The sequence below is a fragment of the Leptopilina boulardi genome, unplaced genomic scaffold (genome assembly GCF_019393585.1).
Source record: "Leptopilina boulardi isolate dan_hultmark-lab unplaced genomic scaffold, ZJU_Lbou_2.1 LbouV2_310, whole genome shotgun sequence".
NCBI lineage: Eukaryota > Metazoa > Arthropoda > Insecta > Hymenoptera > Figitidae > Leptopilina > Leptopilina boulardi.
In genome coordinates this window covers 5,289,342-5,306,619 of record NW_026137875.1, presented here as the reverse complement: position 1 = coordinate 5,306,619, position 17,278 = coordinate 5,289,342, and the positions used below count along the sequence as shown (strand labels likewise).

General features: G+C 28.9%; 2 protein-coding genes across 4 annotated transcripts in view; both read right to left on the bottom strand.

The window, feature by feature from the left end:
* Positions 1 to 17,278, bottom strand: part of LOC127283578 (5-hydroxytryptamine receptor 2C-like) — a 227,380-nt gene that overhangs the window by 157,582 nt on the left and 52,520 nt on the right. The window lies entirely within an intron of this gene.
* Positions 3,722 to 10,810, bottom strand: LOC127283579 (uncharacterized). 2 transcript variants are annotated; one of them, XM_051308549.1, is made up of 13 exons: positions 10,674 to 10,810; positions 10,235 to 10,407; positions 9,580 to 9,683; positions 6,696 to 6,838; positions 6,487 to 6,624; positions 6,195 to 6,343; positions 5,988 to 6,084; positions 5,724 to 5,912; positions 5,438 to 5,605; positions 5,144 to 5,291; positions 4,954 to 5,051; positions 4,326 to 4,424; positions 3,722 to 4,104 (listed from the first exon to the last, which is right to left on the bottom strand). In XM_051308549.1, exons 3-13 carry the CDS (start codon positions 9,662 to 9,664, stop codon positions 3,775 to 3,777), a joined length of 1,644 nt encoding a protein of 547 aa, XP_051164506.1. In that variant the 5' UTR covers positions 9,665 to 9,683; positions 10,235 to 10,407; positions 10,674 to 10,810; the 3' UTR covers positions 3,722 to 3,774. The 2 variants fall into 2 exon arrangements, with proteins under 2 accessions (XP_051164506.1, XP_051164505.1); XM_051308548.1 differs by lacking the exon at positions 10,674 to 10,810 and having other exon boundaries at positions 10,235 to 10,439.

Here is a 17,278-nt window from a genome sequence, read left to right as displayed (position 1 = left end):
GTCAGACCCTAAATAGCGTCGCTCATCTGAAAAGTCTAGCCAAAAAGGTCGTTAATCCTAGAAGTACCACTTCCACGAAAAAAGTTTTTATATATGCTAACATTTAGGGCTCAATTAGGGCTAATTTAGTACCTCATGCAAAAATTTAGGGCCCTTTACCTATTTAAAGTAACCCTTCGTACTGCTAGCTTGACGTCAAGCTGGATCTGAATTAGTAGTTTTCTACTAATGAAAGAGTGCGTATTCGTTTACTAATTGAATTAGTAACAGTTATGACTAATTTGTAGTAAAAAAAACTACTAATTGCTAGTAGAAAACTACTAATTTATGGAGTAACTCGTATTTTTTACTATTTCAAATTAGTAAGCCGATTTACGCTATGAATTAGTAGTTTTTTTACTAAAAATTAGTAAAAACTGTTACTAATTCAATTGGTAAACGAATCCGCACTCTTTCATTAGTAGAAAACTACTAATTCAGATTTAGAGAGTAGGGTTCTCAACTAAGACTATTTAAATTTTTCAAAAACCACCCCTAAGTTCAAAAAAACATCTCCAATTATTACTCCTGGGTAGTTCTAACTCAATTTTTTCAAAAAACAAGTCCTTAGAAATTAAGGTTAATATAAGGCTCTTAAATAGAACTAAATAAATGTTCAAAAGTGATCCACTAATTTTAAAAACTATACATGAGTATTTCAAACTCAATTTTTTCATGAAAAAGTACTTAGGAATTTAGGGATAATTTATGGCTCTTTACGAGCACCGAATTGGATATTCAAAAATGATCCACCAACTTCAAAAACCACCCCTGAGAAAATCAAAATCAATTTTTTCAAAATCAAGTAATTAGAAATTTAGGGCTAATTTAGGGTTCTTAAATAGCACTAAATTAGATGTTCAAAAATGATCCACCAATTTCAAAAGCTACCCCTGAGTACTTCAAACTCAGTTTTTACAAAAAACAAGTACTTTGGAATATAGGGCTAATTTAAGGCTCATTATTATAGCACTAAATTGCATTTTCAAAAACGATCCACCAACTTCAAAAACTTCGCCTCAGTAGTTCAAAAATTTCTTTTACATTTTTTTATCGAAAATAACGATTTTTAATAAACAAATTAATTTTTTTAAACTGTGAAAGCTATTATTTTTACTTTTTTTATTTTTACATACCTCAAAATAGTAAGAATATTTTGCAAAAAAAAATTTCGAGTAGTCATCCAAAAAGGGTAATCAGGTTATCAGTAAAACATTTTACAAAGTATTTTAGTAGTATTTTCATGTATGTAAATATAAAAAAAGTAAAACAACGGGTCTAAAGTTAAAAAAAATAATTTGTTTATAAAAAATCGTTATTTTCTATAAAAAAATTCAAAAATAAATTTTTGAACTAGTCGGGGGTAGTTTTTAGGATTGGTAGATCATTTTTAAACAGCCAATACAGTGCCATTTACAAGCAATAAATAAGCAAGTAATTCTTAAGTGCTTATTTTAAAAAAAAATCGTTTAGACTTGCTAAGAAAGTGTTAAATTTGGCATAAAAGCATTTAAGAGTTTTCAATAAGCCCTAAATTTTGACACCTAGAAGACCTTTCTAAGAGTATTCCTTCAATGTGTGCACAAACTAATATAGCGGGGTCATTCCATTATATTTCACCTAAAGTCGTTGCGGCATAATTTTTAAAGAAGTTGATACTTTCAGAAATGATTTTTTATGATATTTAGGAAACGAAATAAAAAGAATTAAGTTTAAATTTTTATTATTTATCCCAAAATATGTATTTAAAGTGGACAAGGTGCGGAAAAATGTCACCTTTTTAGCATTTAGAAACTTTTTTTAAAAACATAGAAAAATTGTTAAAAGTGTAAAAAAAATTATTTTTTCTTGTTTAGAATCGATTAATTATCTATTTTTTAATGATTAAAGTAGTAAATAAATTAAAATAATATATAAAATAAGTTTTCAAAGTTGGTCTGTCAAATAACCTAATTTTGGGATTTTTATTAATTAATTACTAAAAAGTGGAGTTATTAAATAAAATAAAAACTTACCGAATGTAAAGTATTTGTGGTGAACTTTCAAATTTTCTTAGCACTTTGTACTTTTTAAATTTATAAATGTAAAAAATCTTGAGTCGAAAATTTGCACTTTGTTGACTTTTCCGATTTTTAATCGCTTGTAACTCTTTTGGTGCAAAATAAAAACTTTTGAAACCTAGCGGAATATTTAAGTTAAATCTAAATAAAAACTCACTTAAATTTTTGTGATGGATTTTGATCGAGATAAGGAGAAAATTTAATTCCAAAATTGTACGTATATTTCCAGGTTAATGTATGTAATTTTTTTAAACTTGAAGTTGGGCCACTACTTCAAAGACGAAAAATTACATACATTAACCTGGAAATATACGTACAATTTTGGAATTAAATTTTCTTCTAATCTCGATCAAAATCCATCACGAAAATTGCAGTGAGTTTTTATTTAGATTTAACTTAAATATTCCGCCAGGTTTCAAAAGTTTTTATTTTGCACCAAAAGAGTTATAAGCGATTAAAAATCGGAAAAATCAACAAAGTGCCAATTTTCGACTCAAGATTTTTTACATTTATAAATTTAAAAAGTAAAAAGTGCTAAGAAAATTTGAAAGTTCACCGCAAATACTTTACATTCAGTGAGTTTTTATTTTATTTAATAATTCCACTTTTTAATAATTAATTAATAAAAATCCCAAAATTAGGTTATTTGACAGACCAACTTTGAAAACTTATTTTATATATTATTTTAATTTATTTACTACTTTAATCATTCAAAAATAGATAATTAATCGATTCTAAACAAGAAAAAATAATTTTTTTTACACTTTTAACAATTTTTCTACGTTTTTAAAAAAAGTTTCTAAATGCTAAAAAGGTGACATTTTTCCGCACCTTGTCCACTTTAAATACATATTTTGAGATAAATAATAAAAATTTAAACTTAATTCTTTTTATTTCGTTTCCTAAATATTATAAAGAATCATTTCTGAAAGTACCAAGTTTTTTAAAAATTAGGCCGCAACGCTCTCTAAATTTGAAACAGTGAAATTCCACTGATTTGCAGTGAAATATCACTGATTTAAATAGCTGGAATTTAGCGACTGCAAATCAGTGAAATGTTACTGATTCAATCAGTGACTTTATCACCACTGATTGAAACAGTAGCAGAAAGTACTAATTCAAATAGTTGAAATCACTGATTTGCAGTAAATACTTGACTATTTAAATCAGTAAAATATTTTTCATTAATGGGAATCAACATGTAAATTTTGAGTTCAACTTTATATTTTTGTATATTTAAGTAAAAAACAATTAAAACTTCAATAATGTAAATGTTCAAGTGTAAACAGTATAATTTTCAACCATGGAAAATTGCATTTAAAAATATACAATTTTTTGACAGTTGAAAGCATTGATTTTGGCAATATAACCTAAAATATGTCAGTCTTTTCCGACAGACAGAAATTTTTAATCTTTCTCCAAATAAATGCAGCTTTTATTGATTTAAACAGTTAAAGATAAAAATGCCTATACTTTTACTAATGAACTTTTTGATGAAAAAATTGTTTTTTATTTAAAAACACGAAAATGTAATGTTTTGTTTGTCTGAATCTTTAAAAAATAAATTTTAAAAAGTAAGATTGGATAGTTACATTTATTTAATGACAATCAAAAAATTCGACATGTGAACATTATTTTTCGTTTAAACAACAAACTCCTTTAAATGAATAAAAAATTATTGCTCTTTAAAATTATTAAGAGAAGAATGCAGAGATGCAACTGAATTTTTAACAATAACTTGTCCTTTATAGACATAATGTTCTACAAAATTGTAGAAGAAAAAAAGAGAATTAGAAAAATGGACATTTGTAATAAAGTGTATTTTAAAAAGGATATCGAAAGCGATGATTGGATGTGCATTTGAGTCCATTTCTATTAGTTTACCATCGAGTTGAATAAAATATGTGTCAATTTTTTGTCCTGTTACACATATTACATAGGGTTGAATACATCCACTTGCTTCCTTGATAACGTTTTGAATATAATCCGTTACCTTTGTTCCTTCCTAAAATAAATTTTTCTTTATGTAAAATCTATACATTATACTACATCCTACGAATAAAATCTGTTTAAAAATAAATTGAATCATTATTAATTTTGTTGTTTTAATTTATACTTTAGGAATCACATATCACTAACAATTTTTTTCAAGTTTATTTTAAATTATTATTATAAGACGATTTTCCTTATTAAAATTATAATATTGAATCATTTAACAATTCTTACCGGAAGAATTCTGATCAAATCAGGATTTGGAAAAACTTTTGTAGAAGAACTGACGTCGGTAATTTGTTTTTCTTGTACTTGATCCTCTGAAATTTTAGCCTGAAAATTTTTGTAAATATTAAAATACTTTATAAATTCTTTTGCTCGCGTATGTAACTTACTGTGTTTTAATTGAGGAACAATTTTTCAATAGCGAGTAAATTCACATTTTATCGTTTCGATAAATTTAAACAATTTTCACAACAAACATTTCTCACATAACCACTAAAGTTTACTTCAATGTAAAAATTTGTATAAAATTAATTTTATTTGAATGTTTTTAGAATTAAGAAGTTTCGTTTGCAATTGAAGTCCATTATAATTAGGGAGTTTAAAGGTTTTAGTTATCTTCTCTATTAAAAAAACGAATTATAAATCATCTAGGTTAGGCCCAAATGATTTTAAAATTAAAAATTTTTGATAATAAATTTTTTTTCCTAAATTCATCTTTGACCAATCGATTCGTAAAGTATCCTTAATATCTTAAATTTGTGTTTATCTCAATTTTTTTGAAAAATATATTTATCAGATTTTGAAAAATTGCTCCTCAATTGGTTTGAAATACAAAGAATTTGAAAAAATACCTAACCTTCTTTTTTCCTTTTGACGCTTCATTAACTTTCCTCTTTTTTGCAAAATTTGAAGTTGGCAACAAAGCATCTAAGATAGCCAAAGCTTTCCAATTTTCTATAAAACACAAATAATCAGAATAATAAGTAATTTAAAAAAGTGTAAAACGGTAGAATATTACATTTCGATTTATAAGAAAAAAAACTCACCGTCTTTTAAAATAGATGCTTTTCGAAAAATGTCAGGACGCTTTACTTTACAATATCCAATAATAATTGCTGTGTAGTTTGCAGGGAAACATGCTAAAAAATTATTATTTAATTCTTCATTAAATAACTTTGTAAACTCCAATTCAATCTAAAAAAGATTTGATATTATTTTTAAACTCTTCTACTTATAAATTTGAAGTTCTATCGAGAAATTTTTTTTACTAAACCGTTCAGTTTGCAAGTAAAAAAACTTCTTTAATGTTTTGAACAATGATTATTTTGATGTATGTTTACCATTTCTCCATGAAAATCAAAAAGGCGAGGATATTTTGACATAATGTCATGAATTGTAGGATTCTCATTTACAATCCAGTTGCGTCGGTCGTCAAAAGTTTCCATTAAACAATCGCATAATCCTCGTTTTTTATCAGGTCGAGGCATAGTAAGTTGCATCCAAGATATCTGCAAGATATTATAAATGAAAGCCTGATAAGAATTTAATTAAAAATTAATAAAAAAAACATAATGAGTTTATAAATCGGCAAATTTTTAAGTTATGAGTTATATTTATAGCGTGTACTTTTTCTTCTAATTCTTCCGAAGATAATAAGTTCTGTACTGCAGCAGCTTTATTACTTGCACAATTTTTCTTAGAATTTTTTACGTTCTTTGTAACGTATTTTTTTTTTGAAGGGCTGACTACTTTTCGAGCGTTCCAGAGTCTAAACTCTATAAATCCTTTTCTTGTATTTTTATCAAAAAAATGTTCCTAAAATAATATGTTCACAATAGTTAAATATTATAATAAATAAGTAAAGACTAGAAAAATAATTAGAATACTTACACAACCTGCTGATGCTTCTCTACTTTGTTCTCTCAAGGAAGGAAATTCCCTAACTATAGCTTTAGCTAACGCCCATTTTGCATCATCTGGAGGATATCTAAAAGAATATAAGAACACTATTTATTATTGTAAATAATTTAACAAAAATAAAAACGTAGTTTAAATTGTATAATTTGATTTTATTTAAAAAACTATATCAATACTTACAGATTTTTATATTCATTGATTAATTCAGAGACCAGTATTCGCACCAAGGCACGTCGATCTTCTTCTCCAAATTGTCCTTTATCAATAACATTTATAAGATGAATTCCTTGCGCGTGATGTTCTAATGTTTCTCTGACTGTTTTATATTTCTGTATAAAAATATTAAGAAACTTTTTTTATTTTTCTACATTTATTATTTAAATTCAAATAATTGTTTTATAAACTGTAGTATATTCTTGATAGATGTCATTATTTAAATAAAACCAATTTTGTGAACATATTATTAACTTACTGAGAAAGGAGTGTCTTCCACTGTAGATGAGCTTGTTGACGGTCTATTCACACGTTGTGAAGCTTGCAAGACATTAATTTTGGCCTGTGGAATATCAATTAATGCTCCAGTTTGAGGATTTACAACGAACTCTCTCACCTAGAAAATAATAAAAGCTTGAGTTCGAGTGATAGAAATATTTAGTGTCAGTAAGAAAATAATAAACTTACCTCTTCAACCATTTGAATCCCAAATCCATGATTTTCTTTAATTATCTTTTGTATTTTCTTTGCAGGTCCTATTTTTATTTTCATTAATTCCACCAAATCATGTAATGTAAGCTCTAAAAAACTGCTTCCATCGATTTGCTGGTCTGCAAAAAATATATTTATGCGTTATTGAAATTTTTAGAGTAGGATATGTCGCAAACTGACAAAAAGTTCATCCGACTTTGTATGCGACCATATAGACAATGCTTTGTAATGTCCCAGGTTATTTGTAGACACGAAACATGTTAAACCTCTTTCCTCGTCAATTTCAATAGAAAAAGCATTTAAGTCGGGATCAAAGCTAATTGTTTCACATTGAATGCATCGGAGAAACACTTCTCTTCTGTTTATGACAATTATTTCGGTAATGTATCCAAATTTAGGCAAGTTTACATCTTTCTCACCTTTAACATCGAGGCAAACAATGAGACAATTTCTGTAAAGAGTGCCATTTACTCTTACTGACTTTGCACTAAATACTCTATCTGTTTCGATGTAACCAAGATGGTGTAATTCGTTTGTGCTTAAACAATCTGACACTTGCACCATTTCACCCTGTTCACATTGCACAGTGTAAAGTGTAACATCTTGTGCTCCCCAGAATGCAGATTGAGTGCTTTGATGAATTCGAACGAGACTTTTTGGGCAGTTTTTAAAATTATGTATGACCTGAGCTCTTTGTTTCATTGGACCATGCTTTGCTTCATATCTCATGCAAGAATAAAGACATATTGGTCCTGACCATTCCATGCAATCGGCATAGTGACTTGCATGATGAAATTTATTAATGAAATTCACACCAGGAAACAACTGCCCGAAGACTTCGAAAAAATCTGTTGTTAAATGTCTCAAATAAGGTAGAATACTTTTCGTTACTTTAGGTGCCATGACAATTTCTAGTATTCGGAGGAGCAAAGTAATTATGTTCATATATTTATTTCCGTGTGTTACTTTTTCAGTCATTAAAAAGGGGAATACTCTAATCAAACACCACATTTGCATGGCTTTCTGTGGAAGAGAATGATCGTCGATATTACGTACTATTGCTTCTGTAAAATTTGATGATGGCTTATTTTTCGATTCTGTTACTCCATAATTAAATGCAGAAATACGATCGTTTAAATAAGAAACCGTGAAAAGATGATCCACAAATACAAACTGATGTATTGTTAATTTTAAAGTCATGGGAATAATACCAAGGAAAAAGTCATGCATTGGGTCAAAAATTTTATTCCGAGAATTATGAAAGTATTTCGATTCATTTAAGGGGCAGTTTTTACGAACTCCTGTTTCTGTCATAATCTCTTGTTGTCGTACTCTAGTTCTTGCATTTTTTATTTGTTCGATATGATGCTCAAAAATCTCTTTCGTTCTTTCTTCTTTAGGTGTCAAATCTCTTTCATGAAGTTCTGCACGGGTTATGAGGCACATTCTGCAAAATCTATTGGCAGCAGGCTCAAGAAGTCCAAATACTTGTTGAACAGCTAATCCATCGCCACAAAATCCTGCAATGCTACCTCGAAGAATAAAATCTTCATTCCCTATCTGGATGGTCACACCTTCATTCGACTCCAATTTTTTTATATCACGCATAAAAGGATGGAAAATTTTATCAAATCCGTATTTCTTTATATCATCGCTATATGCTATACAAGCTGTATGTATGCTTCCTAATTTAGAATTCATATGCACTGGCATATTTTGAATTCTATATAAGACGACTCCGAGTTTATGTATGACAGTTTTTGAACCCAAAGGGTTAGCTATTTCAACGTCATCAAAATAGATTTCGATTCTTATGGCGTTTTTATACCTCTGAAAGAACTCGTGTTGCTTGAAATGTTGACCATCGACAAAGGAACTAAGAACTCCTTCTTCAGATCCAGATTCCAATAAAATGGCGTTTCTAACTTCATCATTTTGTAAAATCAAAGATAAGACTTTAATAATGGGAACGTACTGAAACGTCTCCGGCACTAATTTAGGAATGAAAGTTCCCGATTCCTTATCAAGCCCAGTATCTTCCCTGTGACCTAGAGGAATTTCCACGGCTTCAATATAATTATAATTTTCTTTTAGAACTTTTATTTGTTGTTCTGTAGACTGCAATCCAGAAAATACATTTTCAAAATTAAAATGACCTAGTAACTCTTGACCTTCCTCATTGTCAAGAATTTCCCTGTCGCGTAAAAAATTTCTTACTTTGAATTTTAAAAAGCGCGTTAAATTTTTTAAAAGCTGTTCACATTCATCTAATACATCTGCTACAGATGCTCCAGTCATGGAAGGTTTTGATTGTAATCTGCTTATCATACAAGCAACTAATGAACGTAAATGATTGTCAAAGTGAACATTCTCATACTCTTGAAACTCTTCAAAATCTCTTTGTTCGTTGTCATTTGCATTCTCAAATTCATTTTCAAGTCCATCATTATTTATATTTAACAATTCGTCCCCAATTTCTACCACGTTTTCTACAAAATCTTGTTGATTTAAGTGCTGTTCTACAATATGTCGTCGCAATGAACTAAAAAGAGCGAACCGCTTCTGACATTCATCTTGAGCACATTCGAATCCAGTATGACCATACCCTCTATTTATGGTCATTCCGTGATTAAATTTTAAGTGTGTGCTTAAACCGTCCAATCCTCCGTTCACAAATTGTCTGCATTTGAAACATTTAATACGCTCCATTTTTTAATTATTTATTTCAATCAACAACACAGCCCTAAATATGCTGTTACAAAAATATTTTAAATTTAGATTGAATTATTGCTTTTATGAAATTAAATTTTTTAACAATAAATATTAAATTTAAATGTTAATAGTAAAATTAATTATATACCTTTTAAGATTTCAATTGTTTCCTCGTCGATTTCATTTCTTAAATGAGCAGCTAGCTCCTCCACTGAAAAATTTTCGAAATTCATTCCTAATTCCAAGTTGTATCTGAAAATAAACAACATTTCAACAATAACAACTATCTTCTTTAAGTTATTAATATATTATAAATACAATAGAAGTTTGTTACATTTTATTTGTCAAAAAAAATCAGATTTTTTTCCAAAGTTAACCTCAAAATATTGTTTTTGAGGAAAAATATAATTTAAAAATTTGTAAATATAATTTGTTCTAATTAATTATTTTTATTGTTTAAAAATACAAATATAGAAAAACTTTAAGAATTTAAATTATACATTAGATGCCATGCATCCCCATTGCGATTTTAGCATTGCGATGCGTCGTGACTGTTGTGTCGAGACCATTCTGAAATTGGCCTAAATTTACAGGATCGGGTACTTCTAACCTCAGAACTACGAATGCTCTAAAATGACACAATTTTTTAACGAAATTCGTTACAAAATTATTATTTTATTATTCGAACTACAAAATTCATTGCCTTTTCTTTACAGTGTGAGATTTTAAGGTTATCTTTGAAAAATCATCAGGAAAGAATAAAAATAATTCTTTATATTATGAATAAATTAAAGAGTACTTACAGTTAGTGGCAGTTGAAAAAAAAAAACAGTTTTCTATTTTATTCTTTTTTAAGAGACCGAAGACGCTGCTAAAAATGACAGTTCGAGAAATCTCGAAAACTGCAACTCAATAAATGTCGAATCGAAACTCGATTGAACACGAGAAGACTCGAACTTGATGAAAAAACTTCAATCTATAGATTGTGAATGAAAAATATAATTTAGTGGAAACATTACACATTTGCAAAAGACAAAAACAATAATCACATTAAATATTAATAGTCGCGAAGAACTGTCATAAGTATTTTAGTCACGTTTATTATTTACATTATTTTTATAAATGTCACGATTCAGAAATTAACATAACCTATTAAGTTTAAATCGACGTATTAGATCAAATTCAAAGAAAGCAATTTATTATTTAATAAAATTATAAATAAATAAATAGTGGAATACTTACGAACAGTAGTTATTACGCGCACTGACAAATGTTTATCATAATTATCTTTTAGTATTTTATATTCATAAATAAATAATAAAATTTATCTCGCTCAGGATCATAACACCACAGTATCATAACAGTAAATTCAGTAATCGAACTCACGAACAACAACTATTGCATACAGGTTAAAATATTTCAGTAACTGCGCCTGCGTTAAGTTCACTGATTCGCCCCAGTAAGCACGCTGGACTGAAAACTACTGAATTAATCAGTAAAAAGCCGTTAAGTTACTGATTCATCAGTGAAATATCAAACTACTATTTCATTCAGTGAAATTTTCACTGATTCAAATTTAGAGAGCGACTTTAGGTGAAATATAATGGAATGACCCAGCGATAAATTTGAATTTTTGCAATAATTTCGCGAAATTATGCCGGCACTAAATTCGGCAATAGAGCATTGCGGAGCCTTAAAAAAGCCCTAAATTTTGACCTATAGTAGACCTTCCTAGGAGTATTCCTTCGTTTTTTGGACAAACTTTTGTAATGTTAAACATAATTTTTGCAAATAATTCGTGAAATAATGCCGGCATTAAATTCGGCAATAGAGCATTGAGGAGCCTTAAAAAAGCCCTAAATTTTGACCTATAGTAGACCTTCTTATGTGTGCTCCTTCATTGTGTGGACAAACTGATATCAAGTAAAAATTGAATTTTTCAATTATTTCGCGAAATAATGCCGGCATTAAATTCGGCAATAGAGCATTGAGGAGCCTTAAAAAGGCCCTAAATTTTGATCCATAGTAGACCTTTCTACGAGTGTTCCTTCATGATGTGGACAAACTGAGATAACGTAAAAATTGAATTTTTGCAAATAATTCGTGAAATAATGCCGGCATTAAATTCGGCAATAGAGCATTGAGGAGCCTTAAAAAAGCCCTAAATTTTGACCTATAGTAGACCTTCCTATGAGTGCTCCTTCATTGTGTGGACAAACTGATATCAAGTAAAAATTGAATTTTTCAATTATTTCGCGAAATAATGCCGGCATTAAATTCGGCAATAGAGCATTGAGGAGCCTTAAAAAGGCCCTAAATTTTGATCCATAGTAGACCTTTCTACGAGTGTTCCTTCATGATGTGGACAAACTGAGATAACGTAAAAATTGAATTTTTGCAAATAATTCGCGAAATAATGCCGGCATTAAATTCGACAATAGAGCATTCAAGAGCCTTAAAAAAGCCCTAAATTTTGACCTATAGTAGACCTTCCTATGAGTGCTCCATTGTGTGGACAAACTGATATCAAGTAAAAATTGAATTTTTCAATTATTTCGCGAAATAATGCCGGCATTAAATTCGGCAATAGAGCATTAAGGAGCCTTAAAAAAGCCCTAAATTTTGACCCATAGTAGACCTTTCTACGAGTGTTCCTTCATTGTGTGGACAAACTGAGATAACGTAAAAATTGAATTTTTGCAAATAATTCGCGAAATAATGCCGGCATTAAATTCGACAATAGAGCATTCAAGAGCCTTAAAAAAGCCCTAAATTTTGACCTATAGTAGGCCTTCCTACGAGTGCTCCTTCATTGTGTGGACAAGCCACCTTAATGTTAAGCTAGCTTGTCCACAAGTTTTTTAAAGAAAATGCCGAGCATTAAATTCGGCATTAGGGCATTAAATTAGCCTTAAATTAGCCCTTAATTTTCAAATAGGTTTTATCCAGATCGGACAATGTGGACAAGCCAGGTTAACGGACCTATATATATATATGTATAAGTAGTTTTCTGCTAAAAAGTTTTGATATTTTTCTTCGTGCAGAAAATACGAAAGGCGAGGGCATTTTTGTTTCACTATGATTAATATACACAAGTTTCACAACCAAAAAATACAATATATCATAATAGAATAACATAATGTGCCATTGTTGGCTAATATTATTATATTTACGCTAAATTGAACAAAAAGATTTTTATAAAAGAAAGAAAAATTATCGTGAACATGAGATTTGACAATGGTAGTAAAAATAAACATCAACATAATGTGACGCTACACGACAAATAACACCTTAGCTCCCAAAAAATTAATTTTCAGTTTTATGTGCGAATCGGTAGTATTTAAGTTGCTAAGGTGCTTTTTGTCGTGTAGCGTCACATATCGTCAATGTCGACTGCAATAGTTACAAAAAAACAACAACAAAAAAAGGATGGAAATATATGGGCAAATCCACGAAAGTTTTAACTTTCAAGAAAAAAAAATTTCTTTTTTTAATTTGCAGGCACATTGATGTCACTTTGTATACACGTTTAAGTACATTTTAGCACTACAAATTTATATATGTGATTCATTTTTAGCTCACGCCGTCAATGTTTAAACTCTTTAACGTTAATAAATTACATATAAAATTGAAAAACTCAACTTTTTTTATTTTTGATATCGGAGTGGTTTCCAAAATATTTTCGTCCTCTGAACACGATTCTGTCACCCAAATTTGCTTAGCACGTCAGGATTTTGAGAAAAGAGGGGGTAAAGACTCCAAAAAAGTGTTTTCAGCATATTCTTAACTTAATAAAATTTATTTCACTCAAAATCCTTAAGCGGCGTTTTTGTGTTCAAATATATATGTATGAAAATGTTTCGATCACACCATAGATTGACCTGTTTAAAGCAAAAATGCACTTGTGCCTTTCAAAAATGTATAAATTTAAATGAAATCACGATTTTTATTATCATCTTTAAATTGTTGCCACAGGAATAAAATATTAGAGGCACATCATTGAAAAAGGTCTTAAAATTTTTGTTTTTTCATCACCTTTTAAGAAATGCGTTCAATTGATTTTTTTAAAAAAGTGCTATCACTCAATCAAACCATCGTATTTTTAGTTTTAGTGGTGGCACACTAATGGGATATTGAAAATTTTTTGACAAAATATGTCTGTTTGATATTTCCATAGTATAGCTGAAGTGATATTTTACACGCCGCAAAAATAAAAACGTTAAGAATATAAACTTTTTCAAGAAATTCAAATGAAATTTAAGCATTTTTTCACTTTTTAACTTATAAAACTAATTGTTAAATAAATATTTTGTTCTAATACTGCACATAAATGTTCCTTTGTATATAATTTAGCAAAAAAAAAAAAATGATACCCAAAGTTTTAATAAAAAATGATTTAGATTTTTAAGTGTTCGATTCGAAAATCACAAAAGTTAAAAGTTTCGTGGATTTGCTCATATATTCACAAATAGTGTACAATTAACTCACCTTACGATATTCAATTGCAAATTCCCTATAGAGTAAAACTCGTCAGGGTTTTTTTTGACTAATTAATTGTTATAATAGAATTTTCTCTAGTTGTGGTTCACCGATCACTATAAAGCAAGTGAGTTTTTTTTTTTTTTTGGTTATATGGTCTTTTGCAATGCAGGTAGACAAAGCAAAGTAATTGAGTTTCGAGCACATTTTCTTGCCGGAACGCCGGCAGACGCTGCGGCGCGAAAACAATTCAAATTCAAAATTGTATTTCAAATAAGATATCTCTGAGACGCTTGCTTTTCACCGAACGGTCAATACGTCGAACAGACAAAATGTCGAATGGCAAGTTGTCGAAAAGCCAATACGTCGAACTGGCAAAATGTCGAAAAGCCATGACGTCGAACAGTCAATACATCGAACGGACAAAATATCGAAAAGCCAAAACATCGAGCAGCCAATACGTCGAACGGACAAAATGTCGAAAAATTTTATTGACTTAACTATAATTATACTTGAGTCAATAAAATTTTTCGACATTTTGTCCGTTCGACGTATTGGCTGTTCGATATGTTTTGGCTTATCGATATTTTGTCCGTTCGATGTATTGACTGTTCGATGTCTTGGCTTTTCGACATTTTGACCGTTTGACGTCTTGGCTTTTCGAGGTTATGGCTTTTCGACATTTTGTCTGTTCGACATATTGACCGTTCGGTGAAAAGTAAGCGTCTCGATATCACTCAATATAATGAATCTTTCGTTGAATAATATAATTTAAATAATCAGAATTATTAATTTTTGTCCCCGGTCAATTTCCCAAACAACAAAAAACCAAAATGCCTGAAAATCCGAATACCATTTTTCCTAAATAATTCTCGAAAATAAGAATTTAAGTTTTTATTCAAAAATGTAAATATAAATATAAAATTTTGTGTAAATATAAAACTGTCTATAAAATTTGTAAATATAAATAAAAAATTTGTTTGTAAATAAAATGTAGAAAATTTAGCGGTGCTTCTTCTATATTTATTAATTTTAATATTTTACAATTTTCGTGTCAATAGCGAGAGAGTTAGTATGCAACCACCCTGTGGTGAAGAATTAAACTGTTTTATCGTGTGTCGGTAACCATAAAACATAGTTCAATTCTTCGCCGCAGGGTGGTTGTATGCTAACTCTCTCGCTATTGACACGAGACATCGAGGGTATAAGAACGAGTTCAAAAAAAAAGTACGAATCAGTAAAAATCAGATTTCTTACTCTAACAGCATTCCTTGTCATAAATAAGTGAAAAAACTTTTATCTATTTATTCCTTTCTTACAAATAATTAGAAATACAATTTTTCTCTATTCAAAATTTAATTACTAAATACCAATTAAATAATAAATGTTAATTTAATTTAAAAAAAAAAGATAAATATTATTATTAAACACGCTTTTTGACACTTCTAAAAAATTTGACGTGCTAGAGTAAATTCGTATTATATTGAGAAAAATAATTTCGTAATAATAAGAAAATAAAAATAATTTACTTAAGCATTTTTTGTTAACGTTACTAAAATATGGTTGTCACACATAATAGAAAGTGTCAATCAATCAAGAAATTTAGTTGGCTGTACCAAAAATTAATGTATTTGAAGAATCAAACGGTCTAGTCGCTTCTATATAGCAAATAAAAAATTAGTTATGGAGAACCAAACTTTGGTAGATGATACCAAACAGTTTTCTCAATTTAAATGTGAAATTGTTTTATCCCATTTAAATAAATATCTCTATTACTTTGTGGATTATTATTGAAGAAAATGTCCATTATTGATAAAAATATATATATACCTATATATACGTTTAAACCACTATGCATTTACTATTTGTACCCGAGTTTTGCGTGAGTCAGAAAAGTTTTCAAACTGTCTTCGTATGTTTGCCAGATAAGGTTTAAAATTTATGCTTTTGTTTACAATGCAATGCTCTAATATAAATGATTTTCAGTATAGACAAAGAAAAGCGAATATGAAATAATAAAAAAAAAAAAAAAATTAAAATTCATTATATGTATTATTAATCTAAAAATATAGCATTTTTCATGATCTAAAAATATATTCGATCAAAATTAATTATTTATTTATAAACAAAGATTAAAAATGAATCATAAAATAATTATTTTCGATTCCATAAAAAATATTTTTCTCTAAATTTGAATATTCAATTAATATATAGAAATAATGATATAAGAATAATAAATTTGATTGGAGTCACGAAATATTGAATGGGGGTCATTCAAATATTACGTAAGCATCTAAGGGGAAGGGGGGGGTTCCTCAGTTGCTTACAAAATTTTTATTTTTTCCATTACAATATGCTTATTTGCTTATTTTTTTTCCTTGAAAATATGCTTACATAATACTTTAATGATCATATGTCAAGAAAATTAATTTTTATAAATAAAAAAAGATTCTATACATTTTAAGTAATTTTTTTCTCAAAACAAAATGGAACTGTGTATTTCATGAACTTGTAATATATACGATAGAAAATTTATATAAAAAATACAAATTCAAAAAAAAATTCAATTTTACATATTTAAACCCAGATAGCACGTAAGCTTGCCGTAACCTTGCGGCAAGCTTGCCGCGCAATATTGCCAACCTTGCACGGCAAACTTGCCGCAAGCTTGAAATGTCCCACTTGACCCAAGCTTGCATGGTAGGCTTACCGAAAGATTGCAGTGTAAGGTAACTGCAAGATTGCATAATAATATTATCGCAAGATTGCTCGGTAAGCTTGCACGGTAAGCTTGTAGCAAGGTTGATGCAAGGTTGCCAATAACCTTGCTTTAAACCTAAAATTTTTTTTAATGTTTCATCTAATTCATATAATAAAATTATATAAATTAGACGAAAAATCAAAAAAAAAATTTAGGTTTAAATCAAGGTTATTTGGCAACCTTGCACCAATCTTGCTACAAGCTTACCGTACAAGCATCTTATTTTGCAATTTTGCAGTAACCTTACACTGCAATATTTCGATAAGCTTACCATGCAAGCTTGGGTCATGTAGGACATTTGAAGCTTGCAGTAAGCTTGCGGCAAATTTACCATGCAAAGTTGTCAATATTGCGCGGCAAGCGTGCCGCAAGGTTGCTGCAAGTTTACGTGCTATCTGGAAAATATGTAAAATATGCAGTTATTAGAAAAAAAAATGAAAATTAAGATAAACTTTGAAGAAATTTTTTATTCATAAACCAATTTAATCTATATTATATTATTTGTTCAATAAAAAAAAAAGAAAATTCTGTATTATTTCAATATTATATTGTATATAAAATAAAAAAAAGAGAATTTTTCTCGCAATTACAATTTCAATATCTAATT